Source organism: Chionomys nivalis, chromosome 4, assembly GCF_950005125.1.
Source record: "Chionomys nivalis chromosome 4, mChiNiv1.1, whole genome shotgun sequence".
Classification (NCBI taxonomy): Eukaryota; Metazoa; Chordata; class Mammalia; order Rodentia; family Cricetidae; genus Chionomys; species Chionomys nivalis.
Window position 1 is genome coordinate 39,098,114 of NC_080089.1, and position 17,935 is coordinate 39,116,048.

The window sequence follows — 17,935 nt, forward strand, 5'->3', positions numbered from 1 at the left end:
TCCAGGACATAACCGCCCACTTCCCAAAATTCCCACAAGGAAACAAAGATAGACTGACATACACACACACAAGCGTCAGCACGAGGTGGCACTAACCTGGAAGCCATTAGGAACGCAGCAGAGTGCAGTGCAGAAAACCCATTCATTCATGCATTGGGCAGTAGGGGTGGGGGCAGGGAGCAGGGGCCCTGAGGAGGTTGGAGGGCACTCACCTCCATGCCCATCCAAAAGCCCTGTGTCTACTGGGGAGGGGACAGGGGACACAGCTTACATAGGCTGGGGACGCTCTCCTGTTCTGCTGTTTCGTACTGCTCTGGAATTTTAAGCATGGCCCCCTTTTTATTTTCTTCAACCCCCCCACCTCCCTCAGTGGCTGTTATTTGGTGTGGCCATGCAGCGGTACAAAAGTCCCTTTGCGTTTTCTTTCTCTCTCTCTCTCTCTTTCTCTCTCTCTCTCTCTTTTCTTCCCTCCCTCCCTCTCTGACTCCGACTCCCTCACAGACAGCTGTTCTAAGCTCGGGCACGCAGGCGCACAGGCAGCAGACACACACCCTCTCAAGCAGGAACACACACACACACACACACACACGCACGCACGCACGCACGCACGCACACGCCGCCTGCCGGTTTACATAATGCAACTCTCTGGTGCAGTCAGCTTGCCAGCTCTCAATTATTCATGCCAGCTTGGAGGGCAGAGCTACTGGGGCTGCAGGCGTTATTTCTTCTTCATCCCCAAATCTGACAAAACCCGAGATGATGCACCCGGGAGCCTCTGCTCCCTTTGCTGTCACCGATTAGCTCCCAGGTGTTGTCTATTAGGTCAACTTGTAGCAAGGAGGTGACGCCAAATAAAAACGCAGGTGTCGAGCTCCAAATAGAGGTTTGCATCGTTGGCAGGATGACAGCTGCTCTCCCTGCCTGAGCCCTGGGAACAGGGAGGAGGAAGGCAGCACTGGAGACCAGAATCTGGCACAAGAAAATGGCCGAAGACCTGTTCAGGACAGCACCCCCAGACGTGTGAGGTAAGAGAAAGCCATGCTGGCCTCTTGAGCGGGTGAGGCGCTCACACACAGAAGAGTAACACCCACACTAAGCACTTGCCCTCATGACAAAGTGGGGTCATCTGAGTTTTCATATCCTAAGATGCGCCTCTCTAAACTATAGTCTCTCCATCCATTCACTGAGACGCAGTCCTCACACGCGCCCCAGGAGGACGTCTGCCCGCCATCCTACTCAGTCACTGTGCTAGCAAATACCTTTCAAACCACTCATCGCTGGCAAAGCACACGTCCACATGAAGTCATTCAGTTCCCCAGACAGCCGCATGAATAGGCTTTGCAGCCCACCTAACGGATGAAGACACTGAGTCGCAGAAAAGGTGAAGGCAAGAAGGAGCCTGCTGTTTCCTATGGCCTTCACGGGCTCTTGGGTTTGAAAGCTTGATTTCCAGCTGTTGGCTCTGGTTTGGAAGAGCAGAGAACCTTCTAGGCATGGGGCCTCACTGTCAGACATGGGTCCACAGGGTTAAAAGTTAGAGGCTGGCTCCACGTCTGGCTGAGGTCCTCGCTTCCTGGTTCACCAAATGTGACCAAGGCCATCAAATGCTTTCGCTGCTGTGGATCTGCCTACCATGCTCTCCCTGCCACAAAGGACTGTATCCCCTCAAACTGTGGGCCAGAGTAAGTCCGTGTTCACTTAAGTTGTTTCATGCCCCAGTTTCTGTCATAGCACAAGACGAGTAAGCAATGCAGAGACTGTACTGGGAATCCAGTTCACCTGACTCAGACCTCATGTCTTGGTGAAGGTTTCTATTGCTGTGAAGAGCCACCATGACCACAGCAACTCTTTAAAGGAGGACATTTAATTAGGGCAGCAACTTACAATTCAGAGGTTCAGTCCATTAGCTTCATAGTAGGGAACACAGTAGCATGCAGGCAGACATGGTGCTGGCTACATCTTGACCAGAAAGCAACAGGAAGTGGACTGTGACACTGAGTGAAACTTAAGCAAAAGAAACTTCAAAGCCTGCCCCCACAGCAATACACTTCCTTCAACAAGGCCACACCCACTTCAACAAGGCCACACCTCCCAATAGTGCCAACCATCTGAACTTATAGGGGTCAATTGCATTCAAACTACCACACCTATGACCATCAGCTTCCCAGGTTAGTGTTCCATTGCTGCAAATACCTGAGGTGACCAACTTCAGAAGGGAGAAGGTTCCTTTGGCTCTGTTTAAGGAGTTTTAATTCATGGTCACTGGTGTTCTCATGGCATAGTGTGAGGAGGAAGAAACCTGTTCACCTTATGGGTGGCAGGAAGCAAAGACAGAGAGAGAGTGGCTGAGTGATGTGGGAGTGATTTCTTTCTAATCTGTTGCTTTCATTCATTAATTAATAAAGAAACTGCCTTGGCCCATTTGATAGGCCAAGGTGGGTGGAGTAAACAGAACAGAATGCTGGGAAAAAGAAGCCGAGTCAGTGAGTCGCCATGATTCTCCCACTCCAGACAGACACAGGTTAAGATCTTTCCTGTTAAGCCAGCTCGTGGTGCTACACAAAATATTAGAAATGGGTTAGATCAATATGTAAGAGCTAGCCAATAAGAGGCTGGAACTAATGGGCCAGGCAGTGATTAAAAGAATACAGTTTTCATGTAATTATTTCGGGTGTAAAGCTAGCCGGGTGGCGAGACACAGCCCGCCGCTCCACACAACAGCTGAGACCCTGAAATCGCCTTCAGTAAGGCCTCACCTCCCTAAGGCTCCCCACCTCCTCAAAGCACCACAGGTTGGACATTCCTTCACTGTGTGGGCTTTGAGGGGACATTTCAAATCCAAGCTACAGCAGCACTGCCCAAAGCCCCGGGTGTGCTTGTAATACCTGGAGAATGATGACAACTGCATCCCAACTTTGAATCCCTGACTCAATGACCCCATGAGAACATTGTGTGGGTCTTCCTAATGCTCACGCTTTGTCCCTTAGACAAAGTGGGCTGGCAGGTATATTCTTACTATCTGGGTCTTCCTATGAGAGGGCACTTGTCCATGTACTCCCAGTGCCCAGGAGACACGCCGGAGGTGGATAATCACTGTGACCCACTGGGGTCACTGTGTCCTGCTCGTTAAATTCATGCTGAGCACTAATACTTCTTGAGCATCTGGGCGGGGGGGGGGGGGGGGGACCTCGTTCTTTAAGTCCCTGGTCTGCAGCCTCATCACGACAAGTCTCTTCAAGACCGTTTCCTTCTACGCCCTGCTGATAGAATAACAGGCTTGTGGGATCAAAGAAGCAGATGGGTTTGGACTGTCTGATTCCACTTCAGTCACGTAGGGGAGTCTCAGTTCCACAGAAGGGCAAACTAGCAATGCCAAGGGAAACGCACACTGTCTTAACTCATTCCTCCTTCTGTCCTGAGCTCTACCTCCTACCTGCCTCTGCTCTTACTCCACAGAATGGCCTTGAGCTTAGGTTAAATCTGAATCCAAAATTAACATCTGGCTGTTTGCAACTGCAATCTTCAGTAGATGACTCTACTACCCCCATCTGGGGGTCATATATATAGTATGCATGCACACACACACACACACACACACACATGCCAACACTTTTAACACTTAAAAGACAATGAAACAAATAAAGACACATGAAAGCACCCACAGAGTTGGGTTCATCTCCCACTGTGTCCCTTACAAGCTGAAGTATAGAACTCATAAGTCAAATGCAAACCCTATGGTCTTTCTGCTAGTTTTACCTCCCAGGAAGGTTCTGGGCTATTTCCTTCTTTTATCTCCAGCACATAAGAATACCGAGGATGACTAGTCAATACTTGCAGAGAGTAAAGCTCCATCAGGATAGTAAGCAAGGTGTTGGTGGGTCAGATAACCACGTCCTTGTTCTGCCTTCCCCAGTTCCTTACTACGTGACTCTGAACACACTATACTGACTTTTCAGGGACTCTCCCATCTCTTTTATAAATACACAGATTCATCTTTCACTTGTATGGCCCCAACTCATAGCATGTTTTCAGTTTATACTGAAAACACTAGTTAAAAGGTCGGGGATAAGACAAGTGTAATTTCACACCTTTACATCTTATATGAAGCTAATCACGTGAAACTTCAGAATTTTTGGTCCTTAATACAGTCACTAAAAAACAATACATCACCAACATGTTCTTTGACTACTCTGCCCAAGAAGGAAACAGCACAGACATCATTCAGAAACTTACATATCAAGCCATCCAAAGACTCGGCTCTACTGTGTTACGGAAGGGAAGCTTTCCTTTCTTTACAGGAGCTCCTCGTTTGGGGTAAGTGTAATGCAATTTGCTAAGCAAATGATTTCATGCAATCCTACCAACAACAAAGATAGGTGCTCATAATCCCAATTTTTTCAGATGACCATAAAAGGTGGGGTCCTGTGACTTTGCTGAACAGCAGAGCATCTATCTGAGCACATTCAACCTGCCTCCCCTGGCTCACCCCTCTCATTACACTCCAGGAAGAGAGGCAGCTGCTGGCCTCTCCCAAGGCTCAGGTTGCTTACTAAGGGCATCTGTTAATCACGCCGAGGCTAACTAGAGAGACTTCCACAGAGGAGTTGAGGGTCTCCAATCCCATCTCCACATGTCAACGGCTAAGCTATGGTTAACTAAGTGCCCAAATTGCTCTCCTGTAAATTAATTTAGGAAACTGTGGTAAAGTTGATAGCCTTTCCGGAACTAAGTCGTCGCAGAGAGGGGGCAAACAACAGCCTCAAGTGCCCAATGAAAATGAGGTTTCCCAGGGTCCTGCGGTGTCCTGAAAGCACATTCCAGACTGCACTCTAGAGAAAGAGAAAAAAAAAAAGGTGTGTCCGCAAATCCTCTTGACCCAAATAACAGTCTCACCGACCTCAGCAATGTTCATCTGTTTTACGTTGCTGTCCACACGGAATACTGCTCACCTCAAGGCTTAATTGTTGTTGACAAGAATGAGAGGCTGTGATCACAGGCTGAGTCTTATTATATCTATGAATCTTATTTGCATCACAATGAAGACTTGCCAGAAGGAGCACTCAGGCATTTTCATTGGACCCGATTTTGTGGGATGACGCAGAGCAAAATCGAACCTGATCATCTTAGCTCATCACCCCAATCACGAGTGTACCTGTAAAATGCAGACGGCCATCTAAGAGGGTTCTGAAGTCCGTGAAGGTAGGCCAAAGGAGGAAGAAGAAAGACCTGATGTTTACAAAGAATCTTTCAAATGCTAGAGACAAGGACACAAATTTGACAAAATTTGTTATAAATTATAAAAGTTTTATTTCAAACTGGGCAGACAGTTGAGTAGCAGAAGTCTGGCCTCACCCCCAAATCAGTTTTCTCACCATCCTTTGCTGCTTCCATAAATACCTGCTCGAGTAAAAGGCATGTGATGATGTAATTTGATGTAGGATTCCACAGCACAAGACACCTTGGAAGATTTGTCTCGTCGTTCCTACTCTGGCCAGTTATCAGATAGATGTCTGCTCCTTGGCTCTAAATTCACCCTTCCTTGCCCTGCCTTATGATGGTGGAACTGCTCCCTGAAACATTTCTCCTTTGAAAGCAGACATAGCATTAGGTCTTGCCAGTAGAGGGCGCTGAAGGGATGCTATAATTAGAACGTCCCTGGCAGGAAGCTAATGGGCAGTCTCCTAGCCTTGCAGCATCTCAAGAACCGGCTACATACATTGAGGCTGAACCACATACACCCGGGAGGAACTCAAAATCTAAGCCTTGGGCAAGAGATCTCTCACAAAACTGTTCAGCTACTGTTCTAACTGGAGGGGGCACTCTATCTGTGACTTTCAGTCCTATGACTTATTTTTCTCTGTTCCTTTAAAAAATACTTATCAATGATTCTTAACACTAACTGCTCCACTGTTGAAATTATTGGCATGGTATCTGTCTGCTGATTGGCCCTCACGGATCTTAAGTTTGTTCTTTTGTGACGCAAAGGCATTGGCTGTTCTGGCCATCTGGTACTCTTTTCAGAATATTCCAGGTTTTATATCTACTAATGCAGGAAACTAATTTCCATTAAGTCTCCACTCTGCCTTCCATGAGCTCAGCACAGTCTCTATTCCCCGAGAGCTGAGCTAGAAGTATCCATATGAGTACACTCACGGACTCTGACCTAGCTGTAGCCAGAGCCTCTTGTTGATACTGCATCCTTCACATGAGTGTGTCTACATAACAAAAACATGAAGCAAGAAACGTCTCAAAAGATGAAAGGAGTCCATCTGGTGTTATCACAGTGTTCGCTCTACTACACATCAGTACCACCGCTAAATCAGGTGCCCATCTGCAGAAAAAAACTTCATCATTGTCATAGAGATAGGGAGGTATAGAAGCTCTCCCTAGGACCAGGGATACCAAAGTAGTTACTGAGGAGTGAATCCCTGCCTAATTCTAGCCCACTGGGGACAGAGATTGCATGGTAGGGGCTTTCACGTACACATCAGTTAAATCCTGATTCACCATGAGTACGAACGTTCACCACTATATTTTTAGAGCCTTAGCCAAACAAAATTAATGGTGCCTGTACAACTGCTTTATATTTTCTAGATATTCATAACCATTAATTCTATGTTTTCAGCCAGGATCAATGTCAAATCCACTGACTGTGTAAACCTGTACTTTCCATTCGCTCCATTAGAACCAGCTGGGAGTTGGGAGCCCGTCCACCATCTGGGTTTTCTCCCACTCCAGTGAAGTCAGAATGCTGGGGGAGAGGAAACAGGCATCCGTGTTCCTCCAAGGTCAACAAAGGAACCATAATGTGACACAATTCAGGTTTCATCAGCCCTAACCTAATCTGCTAATATTGTATAAAATCTATGACATTTTCCTACCTATCTTATGATTTTCCACAGAATAAGAGCTAACACGAGAAGGTGATGGGTCAGCCCTTGTCTGGGAACTTAATAAACGGCACACCGGGTTATACTCCACTTAATCTTATTATTTCAATTTTGCAGCAGAGAAAATTGAGTCAACAAGGTCCAGAGTGCTTCTGTTTGTTTATTAAGTACACTGAGATGTCACCATCAAGGTCTAAAGATTTAAATTTAAAATGGTCAAATGCTAGTGTTACCGTTCTCTGACCTTCAGGTTTTATTTCAATCCAATTCTCTTTGCTCCTTTGGGTTTTACATTTGACTGCGGCTAAGTTTAGTGGTGTTCAGAAATGCTCTGCAAATGATTAGGAAGATACTTTTGTTCTGTGTCGAAATTGGTCATTCAATGATATCAAGTGACAGGCACTGAAGTGCTCTAACCCCGAGAGAAAGCACAGGGTCCCACCTGTGTGCCTAGTATAAGGGCCAGAAAAGGTTCTAGATCAGACCTAGAGATAAAAAAGGAAGGTGAGACTGGAGAATACACAGCTAAAATGAAAGATCTTGTCATGATTCTGTGGGAAGCTCAAGAAGGCATGTGTCTTTGTGGAGCCCAGGAGCTGCAACACACTTAGAATTGATAGAGACGCACGGAGTAGGGACAGTGGTAGGTGGCATTGGGAGCTCAAGGGCAGGGTACCGGTCCACGTAAGAGGGGGCATCCTAAAGCAGGTTGTTTCTCATACAGGGAAGCTATGAGCTGAGAACCCGCCAGCAGGGTGGTTACAAACAGGGAAGAAGGAAGAATTTGGAAGAAGGAAAGGGTCAAATCCAAAGGCATTTGGTCCCACTTTGCAATGTCTAAAGTCCCAATTCCTTGCAATAGGCAGGTGACCATGCTGTGGCTCCCACTGCTTTGCCCACTTCAGGATATTAGGAGATTCTAAGCCCGTCTCCAAATCACCTCTTTGTGGAGGTAACTGACCTCTTCTTAATACCAGATTAAGGTCTTAACCAGGGAAGGCTGCTCGCAGGGTGCCCCAGTTAAGATGCTGACATGTGCCCAAGAGCGGACCGTGAGTCCTTCCTGCCACTGGCCCAAGACTTAAGCAACAAGTCCATTCTTCATCTTTACCCCATCCTCTACCCCAACCCCACTTCTGCTTTGGATGAGAGAACTTCAGTAGCTAATGTGGCTTCAGTAACTAACGGAGCTACTAAACATACACCATAAAAATAGTATTGACAGGCTTCCGCACTGTCTCAGCAACTTGAGTTGGGGGAACCTATGTGTGCACACATGTAGATGTTCACATGCATGTCAAAGTAGGAAAGGTAGTAGTTTCAGTGTGACTTAGGAAGGAATTCTGTCAGTGACATAACTCAGTCCCCAGTTATTGTGTGCCATTGGACATGCCAACACATCTCAGAAGGTTGATTGAGGGGGTCAGCCAGAGGAAAATCCAGGCCTGGAAGACAGCACACTGCTTGCAGAAGACAGGCAAGACAGCAGAGTTCTGGAAACCCTGCTCTACACAGAACAGCAGACTACAGATTTTTAGACTAAGGGGAGGCCTTAGAGCAGTGGTTCTCAACCTTCCTAAAGCTGCAACCCTTCAGTACAGTTCCTCACGCTGTGGTGACCCCCAACCATAAAATGATTTCATTGCTGCTTCATAACTGCAGTTTTGCTACTGTTATAGATTGTAAGATAAATATCTGATATTCAGGATGTCTGATATGCAACTTCCCTGAAGGGTCACAACTCACAGGTTGAGAACTGATGTCTTTAAAGGAAACTGGTTGTCAAGTGTGTGGGAGGAGGCAGAGGGAACGCCCGAGGAGAAGAGAGTCTAGCTTCTTTAATTCTTCAGAGGAAGCAATAAGAGATGCCACATTGGGATTTGAGAAATGGAAATGCCACAGGAGTTCAGGCAGTGAAACCCTGCAGGAGGAGGGAGCAGTGGAGGCTCCTGGTTCAAAGGTAAGCTTCGAGTCCTCATTTTGGTCCAAATGACTTCCACAAAACCACCTTACATCACATGTGGCTGGATAGTGCCCAACAGGCAAAGACACCTAATGAGGGAGGCCGCAGAACAGCAATGAGCACAGGACCTCCCAATCCCTGTATTGAAAACTACTAACCGCTCTACCTGCTCCTATCCTGTAGATGTTTCTGCTCTAGACTGGAGACTTGGAGTTCTCCCTGCATCGTCGGGGGTCAGAAAGACATCCACAAATCTCTCTCGCGGAAAAGCCTTTTGATCTCTCAATACAATTCCTACCCAAAGCAGTTATTCTCTGCAAAGCTTCCTCCAAAGAGGAGTCAATAGAAGTAGGAAAGGAACAACAATAACGCTGTCTGGTCTATTAATCTCCAAAGAACTGAATATTCTTAACAAAAGGTAGGAGCAGGGACAACATTCCTCTCCAAAGCAGGTGGACACATTGTGTCTATCCATGATGCTCTATCCATCATTGCTAGTCTCAGAGCAGTCAGTGGTAGCTAAACCCCCACCAAGAACAGAAATGGCCCTGTGCAGCTTCCTGGAAGTCTTATAAAATGTGTTCAAGTGGGAGAAGGGAGGCTAAGCAAACCCCGCCCACTGCTGGGTCTCTGCATGCTGACATTTGTAATCAGGATGGAAAATATCCACGAGACATGCTCTGGAGGGCTGACTTGTTTTCTTCTGAACAGTTCTGCATTTGACTCACCAAAGCCGATATCAAACTCTATAACACACAGTTTAAGTATGCCTTGTGCAAAATGTTTGAAGGCTGATGTGGTGCCTTTGAGCACTGTGCCCCACACACATGAGGCCCTAGGTAAAATCACCAGTCCTAACAAAAAAGAAAAACAAAACCAAAAACTCTTGGGGGGCGGAAGCGCTTTTCACTTCAGGGTTTTGTACATTTTGAAATGATTTTGTGAGTAGGTATTTTGACGGTAGGACCCGAGTCTAAATACACGGTTCTTTTTTGTTTCCTTTAAATGTGTGCATCTAACTTACAGTTAACCTGATGTAATGTTTCCAGTACACCTGTTTCTTGCTGTAATCCACCACAGAGAGTCAGGCGTGCTGTTTTTCACCAGGGTTGTCATGCCAACACCCAAAGTTTTAAACCAGGATTTCAGATTATGGATCCTCAGTCCACACTCCCAACTACAACAAAAAGCATTCAATTTCTCATCTAACTGACAACTTCTCCTAGTCCTGAGGATTTTCCCAGAACACCTTAGTGGGAGAAAACACCAAGCAAAACCGAACAAGTCTAGGCTCAGTCTGTGTCTCCAAACTCCTCCCCTGGCTTGCATGTCTGTAAGTGTCAGCACAGATGTAACTACTGAGTAATTGATATAAAATAAAATTATAGAGAACAGGATAAAAAAGAAGCCTTGAGCTAGGTGCCAAGTGTGGGGGAAATCTGACAGGCTCGTGTTCAGAAAAGTAATGATTGAGCAAAACCAAGAAGCTGTAACAGAAATAGCTACAATGGCTGCACGCTGAGAGAAAGCACCATTCGGAATCTGCATAGGCCCTGTAGAGTGAGGCCTCATATACAGCCTTGGTTATGAGCTACTTCCTCCTCAGGGCACCCCTACTTCCCTCTCAGACACCCCTGACCATTCTGCTTCTCTGGGGCTTGGAAAGCTGTGCAGAGGGTTAGATTTAACTCTGGGGACTGAGCTGGGTGTGGACAGTAATTATGATACCTTGTATTTATGTCTAGCTATTTCGGGCCTGCAGCTTGTTTTCTCTTCCTTCCATTCCCTCGGAGGAGGTCACAGAGCATTATAGATGTGGTTTCCAAGGCTTTCCTGTGACACCCTTCCGAGTGTTGCTGACATTGCCTAGAGGTGGCCGGCCAGGAGGGATTTCTCTCAACCAGAAGTCTGGGAGGCCAAATGGTAGGTAGGCCCACACTCCCCAGAACAAGCCACACTGACTGAAAGGGGACTGACTGACCCAGCATGAGAATTATCAGAGCAAGGAAAGCTTCCCCATCTGCAGCCTGGTTAGCCACAGGAAGGCTGTTCAAATGGTGATCTCAAGATGCATGCAATGTTCTCTACCCCAGTGCCAACCCTGAAGAACATCATAAATATCAGCCTCATCCCCCTTTTACAATTGAAAACACAGAGGCAGAGACAGAGGAACAGTGGAGTCAGGTGTCAAAACCCTGTGCACTGGTTCCAGGGTACCCATTCACAACCAGGCACAGATTTAGGGGCCTGATCCCTTGGGTCTCCACATGATTCCAATATTTAGCCAGGTAAGTCATTGGCAAGCTTTGGTTTGCCTAGTGATACTCAGATTCTGGGGGCCCAGAAGTTCCAGAACTGAAGCCCGGCACCTGTAGTAATTTAACAAGCATCTCAGGTGTTCTGCACAGGTGGTGCTGGCGAGACACCTGGAGAAAAGCCACTTGTGTCCTTCCCGTACCCCACTACCTGGGGCAAGTAAACAGCACACTCGGGACAAGTTGGAGCCTACAGAGACTTTTATTTCCCTCACAGGAACAACCACCCTGGGGGGTGGGGGGAGCTGAGGGCCCACTGCAGGCTGGGCTGAAGACAAGGCTTTCTTTGGAAGAGGTGGGGGGTGGGGTGGAGCAGGGGAGAAAGTGTGACCGAGACAGCTCACCGTCCTTCCACACTTGACATGCTGCACAGCAGAGGGGGAACACGTGGATGAAAATGGGAAAAGAAAGAGACTAGGCGGTCTGGGTCTTTCTCTCAGCACCAGAACAATGGCCTCTTCAGATCCCTGGCATCTGAACTGGCCATCAGCCACCAGGAAAGAAAAAGAGTCTGCTGTCCCTTTAAGAACGCCCTCTCTCCACAAAGGTCAGAGATGCCTGCTCAGGCAGCCCAGAGGCTGCCTCCCAGGCCACGCCGGGCCCCTGGGCCCCATTCTGCTCCCCCTCCCTGATGATTAGGGGGCAATAGTTATCTTCTCAAGGCAGAGACCACCTGGGTGGCAGTTTCCACTGAGGCATGGGACAGGGACAGAGCAGGAGCCCAGGAACTCACGTGCTTCTCAGAACCCTCCCTCCAAGAAGAGTAAGAGGACTGGGGCTGGGAGGAGAGGGTAGTGGCCCGAAAGAAAACTGCTCCAAGAGAAACAGAATTACCATCAGAAGAGCAAAGGGTAGCTGAGGATGGATCCAGAAATCACAGAGGGGAGGGAGGAAGAGTGGAAAAGAGGTCACTGGGAGCGAAGAGGGCCTGGAGGGCTCTGCAGGACTCGCACAGGAGTCTCGAGGACAAGGTATTTATCCCACATAGACGGTTCAAGTCCCACCACTTTACACGACCTTAGTTTAGGTGCCTTTCTTGATTCCCCATAACCTCGGGTTCTCTACCATTAATACTGGGACCCCCGGGAGCAAATAGAAAATATCAGAAATTACTGTTGTTCTGGCCCTAATATTGTCAGGGCACTTCAGATAGTCAGAGCGTGTCTTCAGGAGGCCCGTTCCCACACCATCAGCCCACAAATAAGTCCCAAAAGAAAAGGGGGCCTTCATTAAGAAATATGCACGGCCTGATACAGACCATGATTCTCATGTTAAAACAGCTAGCTCATAATCAGCTATCCACTGTCCATACATGGCCGGGTATTACAAAGATTTTCTGTAAAAGGATAAATAAATATTTTTGGCTTTGGAGAGTAAACAAACTGTCATAATTATTCAACTCCATTGTTATGGGGGGTGAATAGGAAACATCTAATTGAAAAATGTGTCTATGTCACGGTATAAATTTATTAAACAAACATCTAGCTAAAGATGTCCGACTCCAGAAAGAAAGGATGAGCTGGCCTCTTACTCTCAGAGATCCCCCTGCCTCTGCCTCCTTAGTGCTGGGAATAAAGGTGTGGGGCACTACTACTACCCAGCAGGACAAGTTCTTTAATTGCAAGCTGATACTCTGATGGTCAAGACAAGTTACTGACGATACCAACCAACTGCAATGACTTCTTTTAGTTTGAGCTTATCTCACTGTATAGCCAGGCTGGTCTTGAACTTCTGGTCTTGAATCATCCTGCCTCAGTCAGGATGACAAGTGGGTAACACCAGGGCTTCAGTGATTTCTCTGTGCTAGTTTCTTCAACAATTATGTTCACCATTTGTGCATGCTCTCTCTGCTGCAACATCCCCCCCATCCTTCCATCCATCCATCCATCCATTTTTCCATCCATCCATCCATCCATCCATCCATCCATCCATCCATCCATCTCATTCTCGACCTCAGAGGACTCATTAATGCCCTTTGTGACATTGAGAGTTCTCAGAAAGCAGAGACTTCCCCTTCAGCTGACTTAAGGGTTACAAGACCACCTCTCAAAATGTCTACCTCAACATTCTACATAGAACAGTATCCATCACCTCCCTAGATGCCCACATCCCAACAGACTGGACCCAGCCAGTCCATTCTTCAGTAGCGAATCCATGCATGTTGTTTGTTAATCTGTTGAGCCGTTCTAGTAAGGATACCTACCATGCTCACGTTAAATCTCAGAAAACAACCCATTTCACCTCCACCACAAGAAGAACTGGAAGGTTGGCAGAGAGGCAGCAAGGAATGGAACCCTTTCTTCTGCCTCTCACAGTTAGTATTTCTAGCTCCCAGGAGTTCCCATCCGGGAGCTCACACACTGAAAATGATTTTCTTGACTATAAAAACAACTCTTATATCTAAAACAAATAAGGTAGAAAAGTGAAAAAAAATTTAATTTAAAAATTTTAAAAACTTGCTTGCTCCCATCGTTCTTTCCACACAGACAGGCCACACACCACGAATCCATCCTACCTTTCATAACCCAGCTCTGCTTCAAAGATCTGCTTCCAATTCTTCTTGCCTAAGGAGAATTCCCTGAAAAAAATTCTCTCTGCCCAATTTCCAACTCTCTAGCATCCTTTGGAACTCCCCAGTAGAGTTCACGCCTGCTTAACGTCCCTTATACATGGTCTAGGAACTCCTAATGGCTGGGACCTAGCCCTCAGCCTGCTGCCTTCTCTGAAGCCATGGCAGCATGCTCATTCTTCCATAGAGGTGAGCACCCTCCACAGGCTTTTACATGAGTGAAAGATTGCTTCAGTGGAATAGTTGATGTTATCTCCTGGTATCTGACCTCCCGGCACTATTCCTGCTATCACTCCTCAGCTTATCCATTCACCCAAACCTGGATGGAATGCTTGTGTGTTATCTCTAACTCACTGAGCCTGGTGTTACCAGACAGCTCATCCACAAGGAAAAAGAGAACTTCCAAAAGGATGATGGAAAGTAGGCTCTGAGCAGGTGATGGAAAGCGGCGGCCCTTAACACTTCATAAAGGAGCAGTTCGTACCCAATCAGCCTATGCTAGAGAAAAATGCATGACTACCACAGCCTCTTCTCACCACAAAACTGAAGACTGTCCCTTGTCCATAGAGACTACATGATCCCAAATGTCAGCTGAGCTTTATGATGGTAGGTATTGTTTTGTATCAAAACCGGATAAAGGTGAGTGTGAAAACACACACCTTTAATTCTAGTACTTGGGAGATGAGACAGGAGCGTCAGGAGAGCAAGGTAACTGAGGCTGTGCAGCAAGTTTCAGGCCCAGTCCTGTGTTAAAACACCACCATACCCCTTCCTCTACAAAACACTAATGTATTAATTTATTTACATATTTATATTTTAATTTATGTGCATCAGTGTTTTACCTGAATATATACTGGGTAAGGGTATCCCGGAACAGGAGTTAGCAACATCTGTGGGCTGTCATGTGGATGCTGGGAATTGAACCTGGGTCCTCTGGAAGAGCAGTCAGTGCTCTTAACCACTGAGCCATCTTTCCAGTCCAACTAATTTACTTTTAATTACATGTATATATCTACAAACATATTTGTGTGAGTATGTGTGTTTGCATTTGGCACAACACACATATGGAGGTCAGAAGACATTACATCAGTGGCCTTTACCCACTAAGCCATCTTGTTGGCCCAAATGTATTAATTTAAAAGTAAAATCGCAGCTGGCAGAAGAGGAACTCAAGGTTGAGGAAGAACTCTCTGTGAATACTTCTAAACATAGAAACCACAAGGAGAAGACTGGGAGATGTCGTCACATTAAAACAAAATTCAGCCAATCAAAATCGACCTGAAGTTTAAGCACAGAAGAAACTGCAGAAACCTGGCAACGTGTCTGACTAAGCATTAATGCCTATAACAGCAGCGAACGCCGAGCAATGAAGAGACAAATGGGTCAACAGAAAAGTTGGCAAAGGACAAAACAGGTAGCTCATGGAAGAAACATAAATCAGAAAAGGAGAAACTAAAAACATGCCACCGATGATCAAAGAAATGCAAATTCATGTGACTCTGAGATACCATTTTTGGGAAACCAGATTGGCAAGGCCTATCATAATGCCAGTACCAAGTGGGTATTCTCATAGTCTGCAGGTAGATATATAAGTCAACCAATCTTTCAGTAGTCATACAGATTCTGAATCAAACATTTGATCCAGAAATCCAGCTTCTAGATTTTTTGTTTTGTTTTGTTTTTTCGAGACAGGGTTTCTCTGCGGCTTTGGAGCCTGTCCTGGAAGTAGCTCTTGTAGACCAGGCTGGTCTCAAACTCACAGAGATCCGCCTGCCTCTGCCTCCCAAGTGCTGGGATTAAAGGCGTGCACCACCACCGCCCAGCTAGCTTCTAGATTTTTATCTGGAGAAGTCAAGACATTATTTTACAGTTGAGAAATTAAAATAACCTAAATGTTAAATACAAATGGATCAGACAATAAGTTATACTTGCCACCAGTACAAGTACCTGTCACCAGATCTGAAGGCTCATGCTTGTATATACAAACACAAGGAAGACTAAGGCAAGTGGATTGGAAACTTTATACCAGCCTTAGTGGCAGAGGGTAACCCTGTCTCAGACATACATAACTCTCAAATGCTTAATTTTTAAAAATGGTAAAGGGCTGGGGAGATGGCTCAATGGGTAAGACCACTCATATGCAAGCTTGAGGACCTGAGTTCAAATCCCCAGAATCCGTGTAAAAACCTGAAGTGGTTGGATACACCTGTAACTCCAGGGCTCTGAAAAGTGGTACGGGGGACCAGAAACAGGAGGATCTCCGGGGCTTGCTAGCCACCAATGTAGCTGCAGCTTCAGAGAGAGATCCTGTCTCCTATCTCAAAGAAACAAGGTAGACAGTAATAAAACCAGATGTTTGCCTCTGCCTTTGCATGCATGTGTGCACACATGCTCGTGCGCAGACACAAATCAGTACTCAGCATTTAGAAGAAGAATATACTGTTAATTATATTGTACAAGTTATAAATATATCTGTCTAGTTATAATAGACATATAATAGTCTCAAGAATATTAGCCCAAATCCTAAGTGATTATCACTGAGGAGTGAAATTATGATTGACAGCCCTTTCTTTCAACTCTTTATATTTACCGATTTTTAAACAATGCCAATGGGAAGAAAATTTGTGTTACAGAAAAAGTCTGACTACTGATACTCTTTCCTCAAACATTCATTTAATTCTGGTTTCCAAAAAACAACTATGAAAGAGTATGGTAGAGAAGATAGAATGACGACAACAAAATTATGGGATTCCCAGCAACATGCTCAGAGAATGGAAGGCGTTAACTTCTACTTGAGATGAGAGCAAACTGAGATGATCCTTTTCAAGCACGTGGTAATGAAGCTAAGTCTGAATGACAAGGATGATCTGCAAGGGCAGAGGCAGGGAGCACAATCAAAGATTTCCGTGATATAAAAAATAAAGGTATCCGGCTTGTTCTAGGAAGGTAGTGTGCCAGGCCGAGACAGAAGGCTTGCGGCAGGTTAAAATGGGTGCTGAGTCAGGGACACAGCCGGACTGGAGATCAGACATACAGCAAGGTGTCTCTGCGCTTTCTAGAGAACAAACACAAAGCTTCTATGACTCCATTCATCTGCAAGTCCAGAATAGGGGGACCTAGAGAGGCAGAAAGGGTTGCCCACGCCGGGGTAGGGAAGTGGATGGAAATGCTAGCGGAGGGCACAGGGCTTCTTCTAGAGGTGAAGAAATGTTGTGATGCTGGCTGTAGTGAAGGCTACAAAGACATGTGACCACTGAAAGCCCCTGGCTCGTGCACTTTGAATGAATTTTATGGCAAGTGCATCATATCACAGTAAAGTGTTTTTTTAAAAAGACATCAATCGTGTGGTTGTTGTAACACACCAGCAAAATACTAAGGAGGTTATAAAATAAAAAGGCAATGGGGGTTGGTGACACGGAGCATACATGCTTGGGAGAGGATTATTACCTAGCATGTACAGAACCTAGGTCATACCTAATACTACCCACCCTCAAAAACTAGACTTGGAAAAAAAAAAGACAATGACAAAGGCCATGAAACTGGGGGGAAGAAGGGAAAGAGAAATGCCACAAAGATAAACGTGGTCACATGCAGAGTGAGGAAGGACAAATAAAAACTGGTAGAGAAGTCCCCACTATAAAGGACTGGCCGAAGCCAAGCACAGTGACACATCAATCATCCCAGCAGCCAGGAGCCTCAGGCAAGACTATTGAGTGAGACCCTGTCACAAAAACAAGGATAGAAATGGCTGGGAGAAGATGTAAAAGCTTGGGGCAGGAGACTTGCATTCATTTTCTACGCGGTGAATTCAAGGAGGAGCAGAAAGCAGCGTGCGGTTTTAATTTAGAATCCTTTTCCTGACAACCATGGCTATGACTGTCTAGTGACTGGTGCCAAAAGCAGTTATTCATCGCATTTGGTGCTACCGTTCGGCCCCAAAGCGGTTCTAACTCATGCCTAGGAATAGACTCGGGAGAATTGGTCAGAAGACGGGAGAAAGAAAGAAACGCCAACCTTCCGGATACACACGGCACTCTCGGTGTTTACAGAGCTGATGCTTAAGCACTCCGAGGAGAAATTCATCAAAAGGGGTACTGCTACCATCACTGCTACAAATGTCTTGGGTTAGCCTACGACTCCTTACTAGCTGGGGGCGGTGGTTGGTTCCTATTACCAATGAGCCTCTCCAGAGCATTAT

The 17,935-nt window shown here is 46.1% G+C and overlaps 1 protein-coding gene across 9 annotated transcripts in view; it reads right to left on the reverse strand.

Moving 5' to 3' along the window:
* Gramd1b (GRAM domain containing 1B) overlaps window positions 1-17,935 on the reverse strand; it is a 234,047-nt gene that overhangs the window by 50,693 nt on the left and 165,419 nt on the right. For 2 of the 9 annotated variants that reach the window (XM_057766561.1, XM_057766564.1), the window contains exon 1: window positions 97-468. The exons of 6 other annotated variants lie outside the window; for them this stretch is intronic. In XM_057766561.1, coding sequence (XP_057622544.1) covers window positions 97-146 — 50 coding nt within the window. In that variant the 5' untranslated portion in view covers window positions 147-468. Of the gene's footprint in view, window positions 1-96; window positions 469-17,935 lie in introns of those variants that run through there. One more of the 9 variants, XM_057766565.1, reaches the window with a different exon arrangement.